The sequence below is a fragment of the Schistocerca piceifrons genome, chromosome 4, assembly GCF_021461385.2.
Source record: "Schistocerca piceifrons isolate TAMUIC-IGC-003096 chromosome 4, iqSchPice1.1, whole genome shotgun sequence".
NCBI classification, from domain to species: domain Eukaryota; kingdom Metazoa; phylum Arthropoda; class Insecta; order Orthoptera; family Acrididae; genus Schistocerca; species Schistocerca piceifrons.
In genome coordinates, this window is record NC_060141.1 from 406,250,635 (window position 1) to 406,270,566 (window position 19,932).

The 19,932-nt window shown below is 40.0% G+C and overlaps 1 protein-coding gene across 2 annotated transcripts in view; it reads right to left on the minus strand.

Annotated features, from left to right (window-relative positions):
• Nucleotides 1-730: 730 nt before the first annotated feature.
• The window catches only part of LOC124794885 (putative glycerol kinase 5), a 405,885-nt gene continuing 386,683 nt past the window's right edge, over nucleotides 731-19,932 (minus strand). For both annotated transcript variants that reach the window (XM_047258580.1, XM_047258581.1), the window contains one exon: nucleotides 731-2,439. In XM_047258580.1, the coding sequence (XP_047114536.1) occupies nucleotides 2,279-2,439 (161 nt within the window). In that variant the 3' untranslated portion in view covers nucleotides 731-2,278. The remainder of the gene's footprint in view (nucleotides 2,440-19,932) is intronic.

Below are 19,932 nucleotides of genomic sequence, written 5' to 3' on the forward strand. Positions count from 1 at the left end.
ACTGTTGATGACTGATGCCTCTGCGTCAACTTCAAACTGGATTTCCACGTGGTGAAAAACAAGTGTGGCATTAAGTTGTTTCGAAGCAGACTAGACAGAATTTTTCTCATGCTAACAAGTGTGTCCAATATTCTGGGGGTTTAGGCCATTTGTACTATCAGAAACACTACCGACACATTTCCAAGTTAGAGCACCTCAAAGAAAATGCTATTAATGATTCAGAAAACGATGACTCCTTCCATTCATACAGATTTGTGACACTGTGGTTATATCCTGACACGTGGAAGACTGCTTTCATTGCAGGATCCCACATTTTAATGCATATTTGCAGCTAAATCTGTGCTGATTGGCCAGGTATGCCACTCTCAGAAAAAAGTAGAAACTAATATAACATCAGTGCACAATGTTATTTTTGAGATAGGGATCTCTCTTCACCCCTCCCCCCATTTCCTTCTTCCAGAAAGCTGGTGCTGTCCTAATACATTTTAGTATCCTATTCTCCTGGTATGTTTCCACTTTTTGGTTTTTTTAGACTGTCTCCTGCAAAATGAAGACATAGGCAAGAATGAAATATAAAATTTAACGCTTAAATAATCTTTTACAATGACAGATTACAATAAAAAATGATAAAACAAAGCAAATATACAATAACAAATGATAAAACAAAGCAAATAAAGATATTTTTTTTATTCTGTAAACAAGTATAACAATATCAAAGAACAAAGATGTATAAACGAGAAAAATATGTCTTATTTTTATTAACAACAACAACAATAATGAGCAATACGGTATTAAGAAACCAACTCCAGTTGCTTGAAAAATTCATTAGTCAGTTACAATGTTTCACATTTCCGTTTTTGCAGTTATACTGACAGCTGAATTTTATTTCACCTCAACAAAACATTTTAAGACGAAATTTAATTATGTTAATGTCAAGACATAAACAAATTCAGCCATTGCTGTACCTACAAAGAATGAAACATTGTTAGTGATTAATAAATCATTCATCAAAATTTTACAGTCACACATGTGAATCAGTATAAACACAGTAATGAGCAAGATTGAAAAATCTTAATTTGATTCAATTAAAAACACCTAAAAGCCCCATAAATATTATGGAGCATATTCAACAAGGCATATAAAATATTCAACAAATGTGAAACTTGTCTAGCACACATGTGCTCTCACATATGCAGAAATTAACAATGACAAAAACGGATGCTCCAAAGTGAACAAACATATGTAACAAAAAGTGTGTCACAGTTAAACAAATACATAAAATACTCTTCTAGTGAATGAAAATCTAACAGGTAATATTGTCATTAAACAATCATTACTAATTCTTGCTCTCAGTAAGTAGACATAGTTAAAATATGGTCCAGGTCGAACTGTAAATATAAAACATCAGGCTAAAAACAATAAAGTTATACTTATCATTTTCAGTTTATCACTGGTACTTGGACTATTTAATCATCTTTTGGGCTTCAACAGAAAATATGTATGGCACAATACTACTTCACTCTGTTTATTTAAGCTTACTAAAAGACTATTTTCATTTCGAGAGTCTTTTGCTCAATGCAAATGGGACAAATATAAGAAAAATAAATCTGTTCTCATACTTTAAGATATATATGACACTATAACTCACATGTTTATCAGGTAAACAACCAGGAAACTGCATGAAGGAACACATGGGGTACAGTGTCATTTGATTACATCTTTCCTTTCACAGTTGCTGACCAGAATTTACTGTGTTTTTAGATTATGTATATTCCTACCAGCAGGGGATTTTGAAGCAGTCATGTACTAAGAAGTATACCACTACACAAAGCATGTGGACATTAAAGTACTATCAGAGCAGCAGGAAGTGTTCCTTTCCTTTGAAAGCTCCCTATCTGATAACCAACAGCATTTAATGATTTATTTACACAAACAAAACATAAATGATTTGAGTGGACTGTGTAAATCTCATAATTGGCATAATATTTTTAAGATTTTCAGTACCAGCAAATTCATCAATTTGGTTTGTACTGTACTAACCTCCACAAAATTCATCAAAGTGTGTCACATAAAATATAAAATACCACACCTCCAGATGATTATTAGTGTAGAAAAATAGTTTGTTTTTTACATAAAATTTTAAAACTATTCAATCTGCATTATCAAAAATAATTCACATTTTCATGGCAGTGTAAAATTATTCACTCTGAGTTACATGTCACCTGGAAGTTATAATGTGGGAAGCACAACATATTGCAGACGGACAAAACATCACAGCCTATTTATTGCTTGGTAATGGATACCAATCTAAGAAACGTTCCATAGCATCTCTCCAGCGAGCTAAAGTGCTTTCATATCTTCGTCGTACTTCTTGCCTCGGCTCGAAAACATCTCTGACTTTCCTAAGTTTGCAGAGGTCGTTCTTTGACTTCCATACACCTAAAACAGAAACATACAAAATTTTTCCTTTCTGTAGTTAAAAAAAAAAAAAAATAAATAAATAAATTCAAAGAGCAAGTTGCACCAAAAACATTGCACTATGAGGGACACAGAGATGAAACAGTCCTGGTTAAAATGGGACAGATGAAGAAATTAATATCATGTTCAATAGGTCATTTAAAATCATTCATTGCATCATACTGAACAGATGGCAAAATAATTTTCATGAGATGCTTACTCTCATTTAAACCAGAGGTTAGGTATCAGCAAACACAGAAATATGACAAGCCCTAACTTCACCATATTAAACTATTCAACACATGCCATCTACATGCAAATCACTCTTATGCAGGGCAAGTAAGTTCCCTATCGAACCCATCGGACAGGAAAACTGAAATGAACACAGATAAACTCTCACAACACTCATCATAATACAGACAACATCCACAAAACTTAGATTATGGATTAAAGAGATAAAGTACATAAACTGTTCTGGAATAAAACATTAAAATTTGTTTCTGAAAAGAAAATACGAAAAGGAAAGAGAAAGAGAAAAGAAACAAAAATACAGTACGATAAGAGACGGGCTGGTAATCACCCTCAATCAATCAGCTTAAAATCACAAAGTTTGCCCATTTTTTTTAATGAACACAAGTCAACCATCAAGCTCTAAATCAGCCAGGCAAGCAAGAATATTGAAATACAGTAGAGTGTCGATTATCCAAAGTAATTGGGGGACATGGGTGTTCGGAAAACTGGTTTGTTCGGATAATCGAACTGCACATGTTTATTTGCCAAAAAGAAGTACTGTACAGTAAATTTCATAAAAAACAGGCATCTCTTTTAGTATTACAAAGTAACATACAAAGGCAACTTCAGCAGGAATATACAGTAATAATCTCGTACTTGTCCCTCATAGAAAGGACAACACGTTTACATTTAAGCATTTTGTATCATCAAGTTCACTTCTTCACGCAGCAGCACACAAGTGGTCGTAACAGAGAACAGAAGGTGACTGTTTGCACCATGAGAAGCTCTTCTTTGGGGTGCGCAAACCTTCAAACTGCGTGGAGCGGCACGCCTCAACTCTAAGCTCGCGCAGCTGTTGCTGTGAACAGCTTCGATACTGCTGCTACTTCTACTGCCACTGCCAAGCCGACAGAAGTGTGCTGATTGTTGAAACACAGCGACTGGCGGCTTGGCCGATCAGCAGCGCCTTGTGAAGGCCCCATTAGAAGCAATGTTCCACCAGCGGTGGCCCAGTGCGGCGACTACTGTGGGAAACTTGCTTTGGGAGTGAGGGGGATGATGGATGGTAGGGTGGGAGAGTAACAGGTGCAAGCGAGTACACAGTTCGGTTAAGCGGTCGTTCGGTTGACCAACGTTCGGATAATCGACGGTCTACTGTATTCCTCAAGAAACCAATATTACAGATACAAAAGCTTAACAAATCACTCATGGTCACACACATCAGAGGGTCAAACAATAGAATCACAGGAAGAAATTCTGCAGATATTAAGCTCTCAAGAAATTTAATGAGAGGCACCTATCTAGTAGCATGTAGCACTCCATTTCATCCTGATGATGGGAGTGATGCATTATGGTGTTATTTTCACAAGGATTGTCAGCTGTCCAGATCCTTGATTGGGCAGCTAATAACCAGTTCCAATCATATGTCGCAGATATTGTACACAGCATAGAGATAACAGAAATCTCAAATAAGTCTGAACTTCTAAGGAAAATTTTCAACTGGTCCATGTGGGATAGAATTATACCAAACACAAAGAAAATAAATGTCATGAATTTCAGTTTGAAGAAGGAAAATGGCAATGTCAAATTAAGTTGAACTGGTACCTATATCTATTGTCTAACAAACACAAGGGTTCTAGAAACAAATACTAATTGTCAGTTGAAGTATTGTGAATATGTAAACATCCTTGTGAACAGACCATCATTATCACATTAATATTCTTAGTTTCATGTCGTCATCGTTAATAGCCAGCGCCTTTCAGTTACATACTTTTCATAAGCAGGTAACATACAATTCTTAGCTATGGAATACTTTTTAGAGGAACAAATGCATAAAATATTAAAATGTTTTCAAATTACATTAAAGGGCCATAAGAATACTAACTAAAACAGTCATTAGGCTCACTGCAAACATCTGCTAAAAACTTTTAAGAGTTTAACTACATCACATAAATATGGTAATGGAAAGCTTTCCTACGTGAGACCTTTCACAAGCTTATCCCATTCTATCTGGGACAGGGCCACCTGTGAAAGTAGTCATGTCATAAACCAGCTCTGCTGCAATTTCTGTGCAACATTTTACATGGAATACATTTCTCTCGGTAACATATTTAAGAGATTAACACTGCATGTTTACAGGTTAATGTAAGTGCAAGATAAGCCACAGCAAATACGAAATGCTACTACATTAATAACCAGAGTAGCCACCAGAATGTTGAATGCAAGCATGCAAATGTGTGTGCACGCATTGTGTTGAACAGGTGCTGGATGTCATTTTGGGGAATGGAGATCGTAAGAGATGGAAAAGACCCACCATGGTTCAACAACCAAGTTAGAAAACTGCTATGGAAGCAAAGGGAACTTCGCAGCAAAATAAACATAGCCAAAGCCTTGCAGACAAACAAAAATTACGCAAAGCGAAATGTAGTGTGAGGAGGGCTATGCGAGAGGCGTTCAATGAATTCGAAAGTAAAGTTCTATGTACTGACTTGGCAGAAAATCCTAAGAAATTTTGGTCTTATGACAAAGCGGTAGGTGGATCAAAACAAAATGTCCAGAGGTCCAGACACTCTGTGACCAAAATGGTGCTGAAACAGAGGATGACAGACTAAAGACCAAAATACTAAACGTCTTTTTCCAAAGCTGTTCCACAAAGGAAGACTGCACTGTAGTTCCTTCTCTAGATTGTCGGACACATGACAAAATGGTAGATATCGAAATAGACGACAGAGGGGTAGAAAAACAATTAAAATCACTCAAAAGAGGAAAGGCTGCTGGACCTGATGGAATAACAGTTCGATTTTACACAGAGTACGCGAAGGAACTTGCCCCCCTTCTTGCAGCGGTGTACTGTAGGTCTCTAGAAGAGCATAGCATTCCAAAGGATTGGAAAAGGGCACAGATCATCCCCGTTTTCAAGAAGGGACGTCGAACAGATGTGCAGAGCTATAGACTTATATCCCTAACGTCGATCAGTTGTAGAATTTTGGAACACGTATTATGTTCGAGTATAATGACTTTTCTGGAGATTAGAAATCTACTCTGTAGGAATCAGCATGAGTTACGAAAAAGACGATCGTGTGAAACCCAGCTCACGCTATTCGTCCACGAGACTCAGAGGGCCATAGACATGGGTTCCCAGGTAGATGCCACGTCTCTTGACTTCCGCAAGGTGTTTGATACAGTTCCCCACAGTCGTTAATGAACAAAGTAAGAGCATATGGACTATCAGACCAATTGTGTGATTGGATTGAAGAGTTCCTAGATGACAGAACGCAGCCTGTCATTCTCAATGGAGACATGTCTTCCGAAGTAAGAGTGATTTCAGGTGTGCCACAGGGGAGTGTCGTAGGACCGTTGCTATTCACAATATACATAAATGACCTTGTGGATAACATCGGAAGTTCACTGAGGCTTTTTGTGGATAATGCTCTAGTATATCAAGAGGTTGTAACAATGGAAAATTGTACTGAAATGCAGGAGGATCTGCAACGAATTGATGCGCCGTACAGGGAACGGCAATTGAATCTCAATGTAGACAAGTGTAATGTGCTGCGAATACACAGAAAGAAAGATTCTTTATCATTTAGCTACAGTATAGCACATCAGCAACTGGAAGCAGTTAATTCCGTAAATTATCTGGGAGTAGGCATTAGGAGTGATTTAAAATGGAATGATCATATAAAGTTGATCGTTGGTAAAGCAGATGCCAGACTGAGATTCATTGGAAGAACCCTAAGGAAATGCAATCTGAAAACAGAGGAAGTAGGTTACAGTACACTTTTTTGCCCACTGCTTGAATATTGCTCACCAGTGTGGGATCCATACCAGATAGGGTTGATAGAAGAGAGAGAGAAGATCCAATGGAGAGCAGCGCACTTTGTTACAGGATCATTTAGTAATCGCGAAATCATTTCGGAGATGATAGATAAACCCCAGTGAAAGACTCTGCAGGAGAGACGCTCAGTAGCTCGGTACGGGCTTTTGTTGAAGTTTCGAGAACATACATTCACTGAGGAGTCAAGCAGTATATTGCTCCCTCCTACGTATATCTCGTGAAGAGACCATGAGGATAAAATCAGAGAGATTAGAGCCCACACAGAGGCATACCGACAATCTTTCTTGCCACGAACAATACGAGACTGAAATAGAAGGGAGAACTGATAGAGGTACTCAAAGTACCCTCCACCACACACCGTCAGGTGGCTTGCGGAGTATGGATGTAGATGTCCATACTTGTCACACTTCGTCAGTCAATACAGGGGCAGCTAATGCTATTTGTGGATGATGCTGGAGTTGCCATCCAATTATGTTACGTGTGTTCTCAATTGGAGACAAATCTGGGGATCAAGCTGTCCAAGACAACATGTTGAAACTCAGTACGGCATGTTGGGTTGCACAGCAGCATGTGGGGAAACATTATTCTGTTGGGAAACACCCTTCTGGAATGATGTTCATGAATGGCACACAACCGGTTAAAAGACCAGATTGACATACAAATTTGTTGTCACGGTGAGTGGCGTAACTACGAGAGTTCTCCTGCCGTCGTATGAAATTACATCCCTGACCGTAACTCAACATGTAGGTCCAAAATGTCTAGCATGCAGACAGGCTGGCCTCCTCCCAATCAACACATGGCCATCCTCCCAATCAACACATGGCCATCACTGGCACCAATGCAGAACCAGCTTTTGTCGGAAAACACAACAGATCCCCATTCTGCCGTACACCATTGAAGTTCCAGGTAGCGGTTTTAGGCCAATGGAATGCATGCTACAGGACATCTAGCTCAGAGCTGTCCTTGAAGTAACCTATTAGTAAGAGTTTGTTGTATCAGTGTGGTGCCAACTACTGCTCAGATTGCTGCTGCAGTTGCAGTACAATGCACCAGAGTCATACACCATACATGATGCCCTTCCCTTTCGGTAGTGCCCCGTCGCTGTCTGGAGCTCGGTTTTCTTGCAACTGTATATTCCTCTGACCACCACTGCCAGCAACCATGTTCAGTGGCTACATTTCTGCCAAGACTCTCTGCATTACTGCAGAAGGGACATCCAGCTTCTGATAGCCCTATTACACAACCTCGTTCAGATTCAGTGAGGTGTTGATAATGGCATCTTTGTTGCCTTAAAGGCCTCAAAGGTAACTAATGCTCATGCCTATTACAGTATGCATTTAAAGCCAATCTGATTTGCATCCTCATAGTGGTGCTACTAGCACCACTCTTATGTGACAAGCGTAAAATTTGAATAGACATCATCTTTCAGATAAACTTTTGTTTATGTTGCACAACTCCTTCTTGGTATTGAGATTCTTTTCTTCCGTCAGTGTATATAGATGGGAGGTGTCCTGCAACAAATCCTCCATTCCCAAATCTTTCTGGCCTTGAACTCTGCTAGCCCCCTGCCCCATTCCTTCCCCACCCAGTCTGAGGACCCTAACTTCACTCATCCTGCACCCAAACCATATTTCCTTCCTCCCTTTTGTCACTCCATCCAATAAATTCCTCTACATAATCATCATTGCACAATGTATGAACTTAGCTGTGCTAGCACACCTGCTGCCTCCCTCTGAGCCACTCTCTCCCTCCCATTCCAACTTCTTTGCTCACCCTGTCCACCAAACACAACCCCTAGCCCCAGGCAAGCTGCATTACTGCAGTCCTTGTACAGAGTGTTCAGTCGACACAGCATAGCTGAGCAGGTATGCATGGGTGGGTGTGTGCGTGCGTTTGTGTACTCTAGCCTAAAAAAGGATTTGTTCAAACACTAGCAAAGTTTTCAGTTTCTCTGTGTGCATGTTAACAACTACAAGTCTCTAGTATTTGGTGAATTGTTACCTTTATTCATGTGTTGTTGTTGTTGTTATTGTGGTCTTCAGTCCTGAGATTGGTTTGATGCTACTCTATCCTGTGCAAGCTGCTTCATCTCCCAGTACCTACTGCAGCCTACATCCTTCTGAATCTGCTTAGTGTATTCATCTCTTGGTCTCCCTCTACGATTTTTACCCTCCACGCTGCCATCCAATACTAAATTGGTGATCCCTTGATGCCTCAGAACATGTCCTACCAACCGATCCCTTCTTCTAGTCAAGTTCTGCCACAAACTTCTCTTCTCCCCAATCCTATTCAACACCTCCTCATTAGTTATGTGATCTACCCATCTAATCTTCAGCATTCTTCTGTAGCAACACATTTCGAAAGCATTTATTCTCTTCTTGTCTAAACTATTTATCGTCCATGTTTCACTTCCATACATGGCTACACTCCATACAAATACTTTCAGAAACGACTTCCTGACACTTAAATCTATACTCGATGCATTCAGGAGGACGACGGTTCGATACCGCGTTCGGCCATTCTGATTTAGGTTTTCCGTGATTTCTCTAAATCGCTCCAGGCAAATGCCGGGATGGTTCCTTTGAAAGAGCAGAGCCCGATGACCTCGCTGTCTGGTCTCCTCCCCAAACAACCCAACCCTATACTCGATGTTAACAAATTTCTCTTCTTCAGAAACGCTTTCCTTGCCATTGCCAGTCTACACTTTATATCCTCTCTACTTCGACCATCATCAGTTATTTTGCTCCCCAAATAGCAAAACTCCTTTACTACTTTAAGTGTCTCATTTCCTAATCTAATTCCCTCAGCATCACCCAACTTAATTCAACTACATTCCATTATCCTCGTTTTGCTTTTGTTGATGTTCATCTTATATCTTCCTTTCAAGACACTATCCATTCCGTTCAACTGCTCTTCCAAGTCCTTTGCTGTCTCTGACAGAATTACAATGTCATCAGCGAACCTCAAAGTTTTTATTTCTTCCCCATGGATTTTAATACCTACTCCAAATTTTTCTTTTGTTTCCTTTACTGCCTGCTTAATATACAGATTGAATAACATTGGGGAGAGGCTATAACCCTCTCTCACTCCCTTCCCAACCACTGCTTCCCTTTCATTCCCCTCGACTCTTATAACTGCCATTTGGTTTCTATACAAATTGTAAATAGTCTTTCGCTCCCTACATTGTACCCGTGCAACCTTCAGAATTAGAAAGAGAGTATTCCAGTCAACAGCGTCAAAAGCTTTCTCTAAGTCTACAAATGCTAGAAACGTAGGTTTGCCTTTCCTTAATCTAGCTTCTAAGATAAGTCGTAGGGTCAGTATTGCCTCACATGTTCCAATATTTCTACAGAATCCAAACTGATCTTCCCCTAGGTCAGCTTCTACTAGTTTTTCCAATTATCTGTAAATAATTTGCGTTATTATTTTGCAGCAGTGACTTATTAAACTGATAGTTTGGTAATTATCACACCTGTCGACACCTGCTTTCTTTGGGATTGGAGTTATTATATTCTTCTTGATGTCTGAGGGTATTTCGCCTGTCTGATACATCTTGCTCACCAGATGGTGGAGTTTTGCCAGGACTGGCTCTCCCAAGGCCGTCAATAGTTCTAATGGAATGTTGTCTACTCCTGGGGCCTTGTTTCGACTCAGGTCTTTCAGTGCTCTGTCAAACTCTTCACGCAGTATCGTATCTCCCATTTCATCTTCATCTACACCCTCTTCCATATCCATAATATTGTCCTCAAGTACATCGCCCTTGTATAGACCCTCTATATACTCCTTCCACCTTTCTGCTTTCCCTTCTTTGCTTAGAACTGGGTTTCCATCTGAGCTCTTAATATTCATACACGTGGTTCTCTTTTCTCCAAAGGTCTCTTTAATTTTCCTGTAGGCAGTATCTATCTTATCCCTAGTGAGATAAGCCTCTACATCCTTACATTTATCCTATAGCCATGCCTGCTTAGCCATTTTGCACTTCCTGTCGATCTCATTTTTGAGACATTTGTATTCCTTTTTGCCTGCTTCATTTCCTGCATTTTTATATTTTCTTCTTTCATCAATCAAATTTAATATTTCTTCTGTTACCCAAGGATTTCTACTAGCCCTCGTCTTTTTACCTACTTCATTCTCTGCTGCCTTCACTACTTCATCCCTCAAAGCTACCCATTCTTCTTCTACTGTGTTTCTTTCCCCAATTCCTGCCATTTGTTTGCTTATGCTCTCCCTGAAACTCTATACAATCTCTGGTTTAGTCAGTTTATCCAGGTCCCATCTCCTTAATTTCCCACCTTTTTGCAGTTTCTTCAGTTTTAATCTACAGTTCATAACCAATAGATTGTGGTCAGAGTCCACATCTGCCCCTGGAAATGTCTTACAATTTAAAACCTGGTTCCTAAATCTCTGTCTTACCATTATATAATCTATCTGAAATCTGCCAGTATCTCCAGGCTTCTTCCATGTATACAATCTTCTTTTATGATTCTTGAACCAAGTGTTAGCTATTATTAAGTTGTGCTTTGTGCAAAATTCTACCAGGTGGCTGCCTCTTTCATTTCTTAGCCCCAATCCATATTCACCTACTATGTTTCCTTCTCTCCATTTTCCTACTACCAAATTCCAGTCACCCATGACTATTAAATTTTTGTCTCCCTTCACTATCTGAATAATTTCTTTTATTTCATCATACATTTCTTCAATTTCTTCGGCATTTGCAGAGCTAGTTCCCATATAAACTTGTACTACTGTAGTAGGTGTGGGCTTCGTGTCTATCTCGGCCACAATAATGCGTTCACTATGCTGTTTGTAGTAGCTTACTCGCATTCCTATTTTTTTATTCATTATTAAACCTACTCCTGCATTACCCCTATTTGACTTTGTATTTATAACCCTGTATTCGCCTGACCAAAAGTCTTGTTCCTCCTGCCACCGAACTTCACTAATTCCCACTATATCTAACTTTAACCTATCCATTTCCCTTTTTAAATTTTCTAACCTACCTGCCCGATTAAGGGATCTGACATTCCACACTCCGATCCGTAGAACGCCAGTTTTCTTTCTCCTGATAACGACGTCCTCTTGAATAGTCCCCGCCCGGCGATCCGAATGGGGGACTATTTTACCTCCGGAATATTTTACCCAAGAGGACGCCGTCATCATTAACTATATAGTAAAGCTGCTTGCCCTCGGGAAAAATTACGGCTGTAGTTTCCCCTTGCTTTCAACCGTTCGCAGTACCAGCACGGCAAGGCTGTTTTGGTTAGTGTTACAAGGCCAGATCAGTCAATCATCCAGACTGTTGCCCCTGCAAATACTGAAAAGGCTGCTGCCCCTCTTCAGGAACCACGCATTGTCTGGCCTCTCAACAGATACCCCTCTGTTGTGGTTGCACCTACGGTACGGCTTTCTGTATCGCTGAGGCACGCAAGCCTCCCCACCAACGGCAAGGTCCATGGTTCACGGGAGGGGGGGGGGGGGGGTGGCTTTATCCATGTAAGTACAGTATTTCTATCAGTTAGTTTTCCACATAAAAAACTCTCATCATTACTGTGAAATCAAACCAGTTGGTGAGTGTGGAACAAGATCCAAACTGAACTTACAGTTGCAAAAGGGGACTAAATATAAAACTCGAAAGAGCATTTTCTATCAAGAAATAAAATTATACATTGAATTGCCAAAGGATATTAAAGAAATTACTAAAACAAACTTATTTAAAAAGTCAGCTGAAAACTACCTCTTAAGCACATATCCTATACAGGGAAAGTTACTTAGGTAACACAGTGTAGAGTTTTGGTGAAAAAAAAGCCAAATAAGTAAGTAATAATGAAGCACTCCTATGATTTTACAAAATATTTTTGCTCTATTTGTTTCTCTTTTTTCTGGAAAATGTTACACTAAATCTCTTCAAAGTGTTATACTAACATCTTATCCTGTATCTATGGACATCGTCTCACTCATAACAGAGGGATACTGACTAGGCTTTACAGGGAAAAAACGGATAGTTGCATTGAATGAAACTGGAATGGAAGATCTTCGTCTAGGTCCTGACATTAGTTAATAGTGTGTACAAAGTGTGTGTAGCACATGCAGTGATTGGTATTCAGAAATAGTAAACAGTGAAGAACTAGCCATTTCCTTAATGAAATATGTGCACATAAAGCATACAGTGACTGATGTTGAGAAATGAATGAACAAAGTATTACTAGCATTTTTACATGCACTGTTTTCAATGCACTGCCCCAGCAGCCAGAGACACTTGTTGTGTGTGTGTGTGTGTGTGTGTGTGTGTGTGTGTGTGTGTGTGAGCTACATTTTTTTTTTTTTTTGTAATATTGTCTATATTCCATCCTGTATTTTCCATTGTTTGATTTGGCCCTGTATTTAGTAGGATGGAGGCTCTAAAATTGCCATCCAGGCATCCTGCTTTAGGTTTTCTGTAGTTTGCCAAAGTTACTTCGGGCAAAAGCCAGGATGGTACCTACTATTAGGCTACATGACCTATACTAATGAAACTAGACCAGTAAATAAGTAAATGGCTTTATATATTAAGTACATTTTTCATTCCTACAATATAAGCCATGACATGTCCAATATCCTTGTAAAAGTGCCCCATGGATGCATAAAACAACAACAACAACTACTAAGATGTGCTCAATATGATTAAAGGTGTGTGATCTTTGTGGAGTGGAGAGCATGGGCAGAGTGGTAGGAGAAATGGCACACAAGTGCATGTGAAGTTTCCTTTGTAACAATGTTATGAGAAGGAATGTTGCTACTCACCATATAGCTGAGACGCTGAGTCACAGATAGGCAGAACAAAAAGACTCTCACAATTAAAGCTTTTGGCCATTAAGGCCTTCGTCAACAATAGACACATATGCAAACACACACTCACGCAAATGCAACTCACACTCATGACTTCAGTCTCAGGCAACTGAAACTACACTGCGAGCAGCAGCACCACCGCATGATAGGAGTAGCGACTAGGTGGGGGTAAGAAAGAGGGTGGGGCGGCGAGGGGGACAGACAGTATGGTGGGGGTGGCAGACAATAGTGCTGCAGGTTAGGTGGAGGGCAGGGGAGAGGTGGGAAGGGAGGAGGGAAGTAGCGGAAAAGGAGAGAAATAAAAAGACTGGGTGAGGTGGTGGAGTGATGGCTGTGTAGTGCTGGAATGGGAACAGGGAAGGGGCAGGATGGGTGAGGACAGTGACTAACAAAGGTTGAGGCCAGGAGGGTTACAGGAATGTAGGATGTATTGCAGGGACAGTTCCCACCTGTGCAATTCAGAAAAGCTGGTGTTAGTGGGAAGGATCCTTTAGAAAAGCTGGTGTTGGTGTGTACCATAATCTCAATTGAAAACACTGTGTGAGGAGTTTTCAGACTTGTTTTTGGAAGTTATAGGGTGTGCTATGAATTTTTCTCCTCAAAGTTCTTTGAAACCCACAGCCTGGCATTGCTTTTGTCGTGCACATCTGATTTCTGTTGTCCTGAGAGAACAAGTGCAAGCAGAATTGGACAGTCTTCAATCTCTAGGGGTGGTGCAATCTGTTATGGCTAGTGAATCATCATCTCTGCTGGTTGTAGTTGAGAAGCCATCAGAGAAACTTCACCTCTATTGTAACTTCAGTACTATGTCAACAAGCAGTCGATCATGGATACTTATTATCCTCTCCCATGCCAGGAAGAACTGTTGGCAAAAATATCAGGTGGCCACTATGTTTCTAAAATTGATCTGTCTGAAGCCTATCTGCAGGTTCCTGTGGACCAAGAGTTTCAGCAAGTTGGTCTCTATCAGTATTTGAGCCTTCCTATTTGGAGTGGCTAGCGCCCCTGCTATTTTCCAATGATTTTAGAGCAACTGACTATGCTCGTCACAGGTTGCATTAATTATCTGGATGATAATGTTGTCGTGGGCTCCTCCACAGCCAATAACTTGAAAAATTTGTGCACTTTGTTTTCTGTCTTACAGTCCGGAGGCTTATGGTGAATCTGGAGTTTCTTTTAAGCTTCTATTGTTTATTTGGGGTTCATAGTCTCCCAGGATGGGATGTGATCTCTACCAGACCACATCTCCACTGTTACATCTATGCCTCGTCCCTCATCCATGAAGGAGCTTCAGGCCTCCTTTCGTAAGATAGCCTATTACCATGAATTCCTGCCTGGGGCAGCCACATTACCCCACCCATTACGTGCCTTGTTATACTACAATACTGGCCATTAAAATTGCTACACCCTGAAGATGACGTGCTACAGACGCGAAATTTATCTGGTATTGCCCCGGTTTGGAAATATCATTAATCCGAGGCTGATACACAGCTGTAATGGGGATGTGGGTAGTCTCATGTGAGCCGTGTTTACGTTTAGTGATTTTGCTGTTTCCTTTTCGTTTATTGCTCTCACTTCAAATGAAAACAAAATGGATTTCTGTGGCCGGGAATTAAAAGACATTCACATAATTATGGGAGGCTAAAATATGTTATTAGTTTCAGATTTTATTTAATTCCCCTTTCTAACAGTCAAGCATTAATTGCATTACAGAACAATGAAGTTATTTTTGTCAATTTGCTAAAGAAATTTGGCTTTAATTAATCTTTTCCGCTGAGCCAGCCAATTTATTTGAAACAGAGCATTTAATTCCACACTATTGGCTAGTTTCAATTGTTCACTGCATTTCAAGTGCATGTTTTCAACTTCTAGCATCTGTGGCATTATGCCATAATGAAGAACCAAACATGAGATAATACAGTACAGGTACTTCAAAAAAATTTACATCAAAATCTGGACATACAAATGTACACTTTAAGCTGAATTATGCATTTTAGCATGGTTCACAAAATTCCCGTACTCTTGGAGTATCCTCTTATATTGTGTTTCTTTTATGACATTATGTAAGATCTTTTAATGTTTTATACATACAGACATACAGACTTCCTGCGTCATTGTAGCTGCACAAGTGCGGTAACGCTTGGTATCTGGCACTCTCTGGTAACTGCTGAAACAAACCTATTTCTAACAGCTCGCAGGAAAATATTGTGAATAGTGGTTTGCAAAGTGTTGCTTTCAAAGTAAATTTCCTTTTACGTAAGATGAATTATGTGTGAGAATGTACAATGAATTTCTTAAATCACAGAGCATTTGACTCTCATTTAAAAATCAGCTCTTTTAGTATGATGATTTAGAATAATTTCGAGCCCAGACCATCTGACATTTGTGTTGTTCTTAAAAATTTTGCTGTCATGTTTATGTGATGTATCTTAAAGTGTAACACGTGCAAAAAGGGGCAACATTATATGTGAAACCTTTTTTTTCTTGTAGCAACACTGATTATATTAATTTAAACCATTAACTTTTCCTGTTTGTGTGTTCGCACTTCTTAACAGTAATGTTACTATCAGCTGACTACATCACGTGTCCTATGTTCTGAATATCCACTGTTGTTGGCTGGCAAGATCATGTGATGAGAGCTATGACTGGCTTACACAGGCGCATCGCAATCTTGATTTCAATGCTTCAGAAAGTAACGTGCGATGTTTGCATATTTTCATATTACAAAAGTATAAATTCGGATTCCACCAGTGTACATGTTGCTGCACGTCAGACATTTTCCCAAAACGTGTTTTGTTCCCTGAGTAGCCGGGAAATTCTACGCCGATGTGTAATACCGTAACCATTCAAAGGACATAAGTTTTACTGTTCCGAGGAAAACTATACTCTCACTTAACACAGAAAAAGTGTATTTTCACCCGGGAGGAAGTGTACTTTTAACTGGGAATTGCGGGAAAAATCGGAACTTTTTTTCCTCATCCACGTATACATCCTGCTGTCATTACTCCACATGTAACAAGACAAAAGAATCATACTGAAGTGTCAGCATAAGTGATACACAAAACAAATGATGTGAGTGGTCCAAACTAAAAGAACACAGTGAGACTTGAGTCATGTGCATGCTTCCTGCAGCCTCTAGTGGCTGGCCCGCACTAATACAGTTGGCAGTTGATTTTACGTGCATATGCACGGCGACATACACTTACACTCACATGCACTAGTAACAGGATAGAGCACACCTCTCCCTCATACCAAACAAGGTGGTGTAGTGGTAAGCACACTGGATTCTCAGTCGGGAGGATGATGGTTCAAACCCGCATTCAGCCATCCAGATTTAGGTTTTCAGTGATTTCCCTAAATCACTTTAGGCAAATGCGGCGATGGTTCCTTTGAAAGGGCATGACCGATTTCCTTCCCTGTTCTTCCCTAACCTGAGCTTGAGCTCTGTCACTAATGACCACATTGTCAACTGGACGTTAAAAGCTGATCTCTTTCTGGCCTGTCCGGCATGTGAATAGTGTGCCCAGGCGATGGAGAAGATGCCGGTGGGCCTATGATAGACAAATGCATCAAATCCAAAGTGGTGGAACCCAGGGCGTCGGCAAGGACAGGACGAGATGCTGGGTGAACACCAGAGCATAGGGCTGGAATGTGTGGAGACACAGGCATGCCCGAGGGCAGAGGGCATATGCGGTGCCCACTGTCAGCACCAGGGAGGAGGGTGCCATTGACATCTCTGCATCATCATCATCATCAGCAGGCAGGTCCCAGTGCAGAGAAGATGGAAATGGGCCTGCTGGCGATGATGGCGAGGGGACTCTTTCTGAAGAGTCAGGTAAATAAAATGTGTGTGTTTGACGAAATGTTATTTGGTCTTAAATATGCCAAAGTGCAATGCCATGACTCTTCACACAGCATTCTTCCATCACACGTCACTGTATTTTGCTCTGTGGAACTCAAACGTGTAACATTTTGTAACGGGTGCCATCATACTATATTCAGGACAGTGGAAATTACAATGTCCTGTGGTGCCTCTCCTGCACCCAGTCAGCCAGTTTGACGACCTGCCCCTGTCTAAAAAAACTCACAAATACTGGATGGGATTATTTGTAACTGGGACAACAAGAACTTTTCACAAAATTTGCACTCTTTATTGCCTATTAGCTAATAACTTCTACATCTACATCTACATCTACATCCATACTCCTCAAGCCACCTGATGGTGCATGGCAGAGGGCACCTTGAGTACCTCTATGGGTTCTCCCTTCTATTCCAGTCTCGTACCTCTATGGGTTCTCCCTTCTATTCCAGTCTCGTATTGTTCATGGAAATAAGGATTGTCGGTATGCTTCTGTGTGGGCTCTAATCTCTCTGATTTTATCCTCATGGTCTCTTCGCGAGATATACATAGGAGGAAGGAATATACTGCTTGACTCTTCAGTGAAGGTATGTTCTTGAAACTTCAACAAAAGCCCATACCGAGCTATTGAGCGTCTCTCCTGCAGAGTCTTCCCCTGGAGTTTATCTATCATCTCCGTAACGCTTTCGCGATTACTAAAAGATCCTGTAACGAAGTGCGCTGCTCTCCATTGGATCTTCTCTATCTCTTCTATCAACCCTATCTGGTATGGATCCCACACTGGTGAGCAATATTCAAGCAGTGGGCAAAAAAGTGTACTGTAACCTACTTCCTTTGTTTTCGGATTGCATTTCCTTAGGATACTTCCAATGAATCTCAGTCTGGCATCTGCTTTACCAACGATCAACTTTATATTATCATTCCATTTTAAATCACTCCTAATGCCTACTCCCAGATAATTTATGGAATTAACTGCTTCCAGTTGCTGACCTGCTATTTTGTACCTAAATGACAAGGGATCTATCTTTCTATGTATTCACAGCACATTACACTTGTCTACATTGAGATTCAATTGCCATTCCCTGCACCATGCATCAATTCGCTGTAGATCCTCCTGCATTTCAGTACAATTTTCCATTGTTACAACCTTGATGTTTTGTGTGACATAAAATTAAATATATGATACATAAAACCAGTAAAGACAATAGACAAGCAATACAGTACACATTACTTCAATCTTTAAGTCCTACCATTGCTTTTCTCACTAACCTCAGTACAGCTTTAGATGGCGTGCTGAAATTCAGAAGAATTTGCACTTACAGTTTTCTAATGGTAAGTACAAATTATTCTAAATTTGGCCACTAACTTCATAAAAAGAATTGATACCCAACTAAAAAATCACGTGTTTCTTATGTAATGCAGTAAAAGTCAACGAAATGAAGCAGACCCACACACACACTGACAACATCAAAAGAAATGGCTTAATATGCACAAAAAACACACTTGAAAATGGGAATTATTTCTCGAAACGCATTGTGTGAAAAGTAAAATAAAGAAAAATTGTGACTGGTAGCAGAAGATTTATTTATTAATAAACAAAACTATTGTCTGCACAGAAGCTGCAACTGTTGATTAGCTCATTTTTGGCTGAGATCTGTCAGAATAAAATGTGCAATTACCTTCAAAGTGCTTTTCAAGTTTTATTCAATAGATTTTCCCCTCATATTCTGTAAATCAGATGCAGTCATACTCCCAATAGAAATAACTCAGTAGTATTTTTTCTAGTAAGCAAATGTAAACAACAACATTCTCAATGATTGAACAGACAAAGCTAAGTACTGTTGATTATAATGTGAAATCTCCTGTTATAAAAAATAAATTAGACTTGCAAATAAGTTTTGTATTATATCTGAAACACGTGTGAAATAATAAACTGAAATGATTAACTTTTATAATAATTTATTGTTACAACAATACTGAGACCATTTTGTTGCTTCTCAGTATTAATGATCCTGTTACCTTAGAAGTTATATCATCATTAAAAAATAAAAACTCTGCTAGGTAGGATGGGATACCCATTACAGTGATTAAAACAGTGTCTGACATACGAGATGGAATCCAAAATTTTCAGGACTAGTGCTGCCATCTGCAAAGTAGGAGTGGTAGATCTTTGCACCACTAGGAGGCAAGAACTGCATATCTGATGAGTCAGTGTGCAGAGTGGCATTCAGCTGGCAGGACATGTTGCATGTCCACAGTGATTTCCATAATACTGTGTGTTTGGTATGTGGTGATTTTACTATGGATCCGCGAACAGAACAGTGCATGTGTATAAAATTCTGTGCGAATCTCGGGAAAAGTGCTACGGAGACCCTTGCAATGATTCAACAAGTGTTTGGGGGACAGAGCATGAGAGCAACAATCATCCCACTGGAAGAGCCCGGGCTCTCCAACACTCAAAAAAGCGACACAGGTGAAGAGCAAAGTGAAGAGCATGATCATCATTTTCTTTGATACCAAGGGAATTGGGCACAAAGAATTTGTCCCACCCAACCAAACAGTGAATTCTGCTCCATGAAAATAAGCGGCGACGACAGCCTGAACTTTGGCGTCTAGGGAAATGGCTGCTGTGTCATGACAATGCACCCTGTCACACGTCCTTGCTCACCAGGACCTTTTCGACAAAAAACAACATGGCGGTTGTACCCCACCCACCGTAAAC